Source organism: Harmonia axyridis, chromosome 1, assembly GCF_914767665.1.
Source record: "Harmonia axyridis chromosome 1, icHarAxyr1.1, whole genome shotgun sequence".
In the NCBI taxonomy this organism is placed as follows: Eukaryota; Metazoa; Arthropoda; class Insecta; order Coleoptera; family Coccinellidae; genus Harmonia; species Harmonia axyridis.
Genome location: NC_059501.1, coordinates 36,994,334 through 37,002,923, shown reverse-complemented (window position 1 = coordinate 37,002,923; position 8,590 = coordinate 36,994,334). Strand labels below are relative to the sequence as shown.

The window sequence follows — 8,590 nt, the reverse complement described above, 5'->3', positions numbered from 1 at the left end:
TTTTTTCGCTGATTAATTCAAGTGTTCAAGCTACAAACTATTCTTTTCATCTACTAAAGAGACTATTGGTGGTGGTGTTGAAGTTCCAGGACAAGTAGTTCATCATCAATATCTAGACAACAATTTGTTATATAGAGATAACATAATGAATCTTCATTGTGGAGATTGAATAAGTGATTTTCATTAATTGAATCTTGCTCATTATTATAAGCAACTTGTTATAAAAGATAATATAATAATTATATATTGTGTGGATCAAATATTTGATTTGTAAACAATATTATGTGCGACTTGTTAAAGAGAGATATTGTGATGAATATGTATTGTGTGCATTGAATATTTAATTTTTATGAATTGCATTTTGTTCATCAACAATACAAAATCAATGAGAAAAGGGTAAAATTCAAGCTAAACAAAGAAAGTGCAAATTTTATGGTCAAAAATCTCCCCGAAATACCTCATTAATTCTCATAACAGAATCGAACAGGCTGCAATATTATGAAAAATATATTTTGTTTTACGAGTTCACCACTTGATTCATATTCCCAATATTGTCTTTCCGATACCATAGCAATGACCCGAAATGGACACATAACTGCCAACCTCTAAGTGATCTACGTATCGGTCGAAAACATTTAACTGTGAAGCTATTCCATTCTCACCCCAAAATGCCAATTGTAGAATCATTAATAACCACAAACCAGAACTGTATCATTACTCCTGAGTCGGCCCTGTATGGCGCCGCCGCCAGAGTACGCTCAAGACCCAGGGCGGCTAGTTCAGTGCGAGCAGCCGCGATGCCCGAACGCTTTAAGGGCCCCTTCGCGCCCTAGCAAACAAATGTCGAGCTCTCCGACCACACCGCCGACACCGGCGTCCTCCGATTTCCCTTCCTTACCCCCACGACCTAATGAAGCACCAGCCGAAGAACTCACGGTCGAAGACGCTGGCGACCGAACTTACGAGCCCACTTATCCTCTGGATGAGCCTAGTAATAAGAACGAAGAACCTAGTGATCATCTTCTGGAACACAGTGATCCTGGCGAATGCTTCACGCACAGTGATCCGCTGCTCGACTCTAGTGACCGACTCTTGAACCCTAAACACCTAACCTCCGAATCCAGCGACCAAGTTAGGCCGAAAAGACCGTTGTCGTACCCATGGGGGCCGGATTCGAAACCCGATTCGCATACCGTGGAATTTAAACTATCTACGAGTCAATCGGAGACGTTGAAACCTTCGTTGACTAGAAGTAGGACCCAGGTGAAACCGTTTACTCGGGAATCGCTGGAAAGGTTGGAGAAGAAAACTCTTCAGCTGGTTCGCGAGTACGGATTTACGCCACGGAAGAAATTGAGTGTGGAAGATGGCTCCAGGTTACCTTCTAAATTCGAACCGTTTCCTCCACATCTGTATGGAAGACCGTTGGAAGAAATTGATAATTTCATTTATGACGAGGTAAAGTTCAATGTTGTCTATCAACAACACTATCGAAACACGCAGCATGATTCAAAACACATAAAATTGATACTTCAGTATCGAAAATACACAATCCATTCTATAATTTAACTGAATTGAGTTGAACTATCAATTAAAAGTAATTGATGACTATTTAACAATTTCATGCAAATGGAATAGGGTCGAAAATTCATCGACTCTACTTACACCCTCAAAACTACTATCAGATTTGATATTTATTAAACATCTAGAAATGTTTCGGTTATTATATGACTATACGCGTTTTAAGTTCCATACTAAGGATATCGATCGGTAGAAACAGGGGGTCAACTAAGTGTTTGTTTCGTGTGGATTTTTTGAATTGGAGCTGGTCGCCAGTTGAGAAGCAAGGATTCATTTCCACCGGGAGGACCTTATCACGAAGCTGCGTATTTGAACAATGGATTATAGAACAGGAATGCTATAACAACTTAATTTTATTTGTGACTTTTAAAACTCACGTTTATGTTCAGTGAGTTTGAGTAAATTCAAAGTTTGAATTCAATTTCTGTGATATTATTCAAGTGAGTGCGCGTTCAAGAATTTTTGAAGACCTTATTCGAATTCGGTACAAATAGATTGTGGGTTTTCATTTGTTTATGTTATCAAATAACACTATTATACAGGTTGTCTACTATAAAAGTTGCCAAATTCAAGGTAATTCCGCAATTGATGATTTCAAGAAATATTCCCCTTTTTCCCTTTTTTTTTTACAAAAAATCATCATTATTTGATGTTTTAGTGTTTTTTTAACATTTCTGAACATCCTACCTACATAGTATCGTACATCATTTTGAAGGGAAAAAAATAACGAATTCAACGAAGTAATAATATATAGGGTGTTCCATTAAAAAAAATATAGGTTTGTGTTGAATCTTCAAAACCATACCCCGAAAAAAAATATCGAGTACGCCACTGGATTCTACGCAGAATTCTGATTCAGACGTAGTTTTTACCTCAGCATTATTTCTAATAACTTCGGAGATAAAGGAGGGGTCCGAAAAGTATCAATTTCCAAAATCACCCTGTATCTCTTGAAGGGAAACAGTTATGCAAAATCTGATTAGACCAACTTGAGTTTCACGAAAAAGTAGGAGAGGAACGTGGAAACCGCAAGGCTCGATCTTAAATAACAAGCGAGAAACCTGGCTGTCTCACCCAAAATGGGATGCACTGTACATGGAATAGGGTCGAAAATTCATCGAAATACCTACACCCTTAAAACTTTCATCAGATTGGATATATTAAACATCTAGAAATGTTTCGGTTATTATTTGACTATACGCGTTTTAAGTTCCATACTAAGGATATCGATCGGTATAAACAGGGGGTCAACTAAGTGTTTGTTTCGTGTGGATTTTTTGAATTGGAGCTGGTCGCCAGTTGAGAAGCAAGGATTCATTTCCACCGGGAGGACCTTATCACGAAGCTGCGTATTTGAACAATGGATTATAGAACAGGAATGTTATAACATTCCTTGGAACTTAATTTCATTCTTGACTTTTGAAACCTACGTTTATGTTCAGTGAGTTTCAATGAATTCAATATCAGTGTTATTATTCAAGTGAGTGCGAGTTCAAGAATTTTCGATGACCTTATTCGAATTCGATACAAATAGATTGTTGAATTTCATTTGTTTATGTTTTTAGATAACATTGTTATACAAAAAGTTGCTAAATTCTAGGGCAATTCAATATTTCACTTTTTTCCATAAACACAAGAAATTCTCAGTTGTTTCTACATCCATAACAAAAATATGAAAGTATATAGCGAAAGAGCATTGAATTCATTATAAAAATTCAGATGCATTTTAGAACGGGAATGGTTGAAAGGTAAATTTATAAATTTCGGGGATATATTTTCAATTAAAGCATCAAAATTTTATTGTATTCAGAAAATATTTAATGATATTTCATTTTATTTGAACTACTCCATTAAGTCGACTTCTGAAAGATAGATCAAGCTCGGGTGCTAGTTTTTTTTTTCTGATGCTCAAAGCAAAAATTAGCAAAATATCCAAACTTGGCATTCTTTCATTTCGATGCTTTTTATATTTATGGAAGTTCGCATAGAAACTGCTAGTTGTTAATTGAATTGGAGTAATTAAAATCGATAAAAAAATACTAAATACATTGAAAAGTCCTTTCCGTTCTGTAATTCACACAATGAAGTTGTAGTGACCACACTCTGATCAACAGAATCTCAATAAGAGTTTTACGCATATATCTTTAAAACATACCCAAATTCTCTCAATGAAGATCATTAGTTTTGTTCAAATAGCTTCTTGAATTTCGCTTCAACTATTTATCAGCCACCCTTACTCCGGCACTATTGATATGATTTTGCATTATTGAAGTTTATTTCCTGTTTGTATTGAATATTTAAAATTAACAATAATACACATTTTTAAGAGAAAAGTATTCAAGCCTAATAAGATTTCAAATTTATAAAGGTTTGTGATATTTTAGTTTTATCGTTGTACTCACGTATTACATGATGTAGTAGGAAAGTAACTATCAAAACGTTTACCACTAAAATTCACAAAATCTTGAAGCTTCTAAGAGCACTAGACTAATCGGGATAAGAAATATTGAAAACAACAAGGTGTCATTATTTTTACTCAATTCATAATTCTTGTCCTTAAATCTTCTTGTCATATAGCAAATTCATAGATCTTTCGATATGAATTGAATTGGCTGAGGTCGTCATAATAATTCAGATTGGGTTAATTAGCAAGCCCGCAAAAAAAATTCTCTGGAAAATAACTTTTGTAATAATTATTCACTTGAGTTTGGCATCTCTATTTACAGACAACATGTAGAAGTTGTGAACTTAAAAAGTAAAATATCAATACCAATATATATAGGAGGTTTATTGGATTTATTATCAATCGATATCCAATCGAAATGGACACTGGAGATACAACATGAATGAAAATTATTTCTATCATCAAGGGATCCTAAAAGAAGATAGGATACAAGATCCTATAGAAGATAGATAAAAAAATAAAAATCTCGATTTCTATCAGGATTTCTTAACACCCTAACTATAAGCAATAATTTTATGATTTCTTATGTTCCACACTCATATTTTTGTAATTATATTTTTGGATTTTAGCTTTAGAATTTCATGCAATTGAGATTTAAACGAGAAACGGACAAAATGGGTTCAGTTCTTATAGTCTTCGACTAATTGTGACATTCTAAGTATAGGAGTTCTGAGTTATCCTTGATTTTTGGAAAAAATCAACAATTGACAATTTAAAATATTAAAGTAGTTAATTGACAATTTATATCATACGAAAATAATAAGGAATATTGGGTCAGAAAATACAGAATCCAATCAAAAGATTTCAAAAGTAAATTATTAAATAGAGGAAATTATTGAATCTTCTCTGAAAAATTGTATTTCTTTCAAATAAAGATATTTTTGATTGTGGTTCCTGTTTTGGTTTCATCTGTTTTGATTGAACGATTAGTTTGGACTCACTAATTAAAGGTTTAAATCAATTATTCCCATTAAAAATAAATTCGATGAATTCTGAAAGAAAAACGTTGAGACTTGAAATATTCAAGTATTTTTGAGGCTCATTTTGTCGATGCGCTGCTAGGCCTCATTTTGTAGCATAGGTGGCTATTCATTTGAATTTTTCTGGAAAGTCGGAAAAGTTTGAAATCGAAACAGCATTACTCAAAAGCTGTTATTTGAAGAAAAACTACATTTTTAGCTTTATCATTATGAAAATTCAATAATCAATATAGATATTGTTCATCTTATTCCATGTCGTTAGGTTTCTATGAAACTACTTTTCGCAATGCTAAAATATTTCAGTTTGGCCTTGTCAAAATTTTTAAAAATGAAAGTATTGTGATCTATTTACATATATGGTTCACTAGCAGTTTATTGGTCAATATTTTGATCAAGAAGAAAGAGCCGTGAGAGACATCTTACATGATTCAGCAGATTTTCCAAAGATGTCTCTTTACAAAAATAATTTTACCAAAAGAATTTCGCTTTATTACGTCCCAATATTTTTGACCTTCTGTCCAAATAAATATCTGAAAGTATCCGAAATGAAACGTTCAACATCCACTGATATTTCAGAGGATGTTGATGTTATATGCTCCCATATAAAATTCTTCAAATGTATTCATTTGAAGAATTTTATTATTATATGGGAGCACTTCAATGGAATTGTATGTATGAGTGAAGAGGGCTTTGCCTCTTGGACTAAGTAAATAAATGAATAAATGACGTCTGTGTTCTGAAAACAAATTAACCAATATGTGAGGCCATCGTGATATCAAGGACGATGTCTAGCAAGATTTTCACATTTCAACTCAACTTCACAATGATGTCTCAAAGCAGACAAGTAATAGAACAATGGAGAAAAATATTGGAAAGGAAATATCCAATAATATTCTGAAAAGTAATAAAGTACCTACTGCCTTTTTGGAATTTTTCGATAACGACAATGAGGGCTGAACCACAACAATTAACTCTCCCTCTAACTCTATTTCAGAGTGAATCGAGCCGATGTATTGAGAAACTGTATATTCGAGGCCAAGTAATTGCTCGGGTGATGCCGCAGAAACTATACGCTGGTTTATCAGCTCGGAATCCATTTTGTCAATTAAATCTAATACAGTGGACGCTGAAGTGATTTGGAGACTGTTGGTCTGAATTGTGATAATGGGATTGTTCGAAGTTTGAGTTTAGGAACAAGCACAAGAGGCGAGAAAAATATATCGAGTCCATTTTCTTCTATGATAAGCTATCGAAATCGTTGGAATAAAATCTTAATTCGTCGTCTTTCAACATTTTCGGAGAATACGAATGAAATCCCATGGGAAGAGATGAAAGTCAAGAAAACGTATATTTAATCAGTCTTGAGCCTTTGAGTGCTGATTTCTTCATGCTAGAATTGAGCCCTTGGAGACCATATAATTGTATTCACTCGATTAGTCTCCAACTCGCTCAAAAGATCCTGACTTCATGTCATTGAGTTTTCTAAGTCTTTCCTTTCGATAGGCATTTTGTTTACGGCCGGACGAATAAAGTCGAATTTGAGGACAAATTAATGAGAGAACCTTCAATATTTAACGCCAGTTCTTGTTTGAAATTTGAGAATTACAGACATTGTGGCGAAACGATAGAGTAATCTTTTCAGGAAAAGATCTATCAAAAATCATAAGAATGGAGATGCGTATAGGTACTTTATTTTCATTGTTATAATTTTAAAATTGTTTATTTTTTAAAATTTACAACATATCATCGAGTAGTTCGAAAAAGTTTTTTCTCTTTGTCTGTGGCTAATTTCTACCACCTCTTGTACAACAATATCTTGCGAGAAGATCGCCGATTCGCACAGATTTCATGATTATATGTATTTCATTATTTATCTCATCTGTCAAATTTGTGATACCGAAAATTGTTCTGCCAATTTATATTTTTAATGAAAAATACTTAAAGATATTTAAATTTATATATTTTTTATTCCATTGATTTCCAAAATCAATTAAAAAAATAATTCATTATGCTCGTACAGAAGGCGCTTTCTTCCACGTTTTCATTAAAAAACTAGCCACTTCGTGGCACGTTTTTGAATATTGAATTCGTGGATGAATGATGGCATTGAATTTAAATGAACGTTCCTGCAACTGGGTGTAGTCTCCTAATGCTTCCATGCTCTGAATAGGTACCACAGTCAATAGTGTGCAGTTGAAGTAATTAATAATAGTGGAAGCGTAGAAAGGCAGTAAAAATCCCTGTTAAAATAAATAATCTCATAAACATTATTATTTTTATAGTGTAAGATAGTTAAAAACTTTATAATTTTGTGTGTATTCATCTCATACGTACCTAATATAAATTGATTTTAGTTACTTTACTTCATCAGCATTCATATAAAATATCAATTCCATAAGAATTTGAATGAACAAATTTCCATTCCGGTAGTTTCATTTTTTACTGAAATATTCATTATGATTCAGCCAAATTCTCATGAAATTGAAACTTTGTATGAATGCTGATAAAAACTTTAGTTTCATCAATTTTTATGGTTCATATGATACTATTAATAGATCATAGAAATCGATTACCATTTTGGATAATATATGTATAGAGGAGAGTTGAGGTTTTTCAAATGGCATTCCATTTATATTTATTTATTTGTTGCACAAAACCTGCGTTGAAAAATGAGGGGTATATCATTAAAAAACATCAACTTTCCACTATATATCTAAAATGATTTCTATGATCTCTTATGAGTATCCATATAAACCATAAAAATTACTGAAAAAAACGAATTATTCGAATATCTTGAACAGAAACCATAATTCAGCGAAATGTTTTGAAATGGTCAAGTTCAAAAACGCCCTGTAACTCGAGAACGAATCAAGATATCTATGATCTACTTTTGGATAGCTTATTATTCCGAAAAAAAAATTATGGGTACCTAAAGATTTTTTTTGTGAGTCTTATAGTTCCCGAGATGTTTTCAGCGAGCATTGAGTTTGGGACTCCCTGTACAGCTCAATCACTAAAAATGAATTCATTCGCCAGCTCTCATCCACCAGTTTCTTCACAAAAAAACTGGGATATAAAATTAGTTTTCTCAAAAAATGATGAACAATGAAATGTATTCTTCAAAACCTTGTTTCAATATAGTTACTATGTTCACAAAAAATCGAATTGAAGATATTTTTCTGATGTGACTGTCTGAATACGACTAAGTAATGAATAAATTCATAAAGTTTTGATTGTATACTCTTCGGAATGCAATCTGAAAAGTTCAGAGCTCGGAAACTCATAATGATATAATTCGATCAGTTCCTCCCTGATGTTTTGGAATGAGCGAAAAAGTAAAAACATAATTTGGAATATGTTTTCAGCCCTAGGGTAGATCTCTACGAGTTTGTCGACATTAATTATTGCTTAGATAAGCTACCCTTTCTCCTCAAAGCGTACCGAGTTTCCTAAGAGGTGAATCCTAATTAGAATTAATGAGGAGAATATGCTCACATGACTAGATCAACATAACGTCGAACAATTTGAGAACTATAGCTATCTCCGTAGTAAGATTCAGACGCGA

General features: G+C 33.2%; 1 protein-coding gene across 2 annotated transcripts in view; it reads left to right on the top strand.

Moving 5' to 3' along the window:
- Positions 1 to 759: 759 nt before the first annotated feature.
- Positions 760 to 8,590, top strand: part of LOC123682994 (sodium channel protein 60E-like) — a 222,303-nt gene continuing 214,472 nt past the window's right edge. For both annotated transcript variants that reach the window (XM_045621896.1, XM_045621887.1), the window contains exon 1: positions 760 to 1,458. In XM_045621896.1, the coding sequence (XP_045477852.1) occupies positions 841 to 1,458 (618 nt within the window). In that variant the 5' untranslated portion in view covers positions 760 to 840. The remainder of the gene's footprint in view (positions 1,459 to 8,590) is intronic.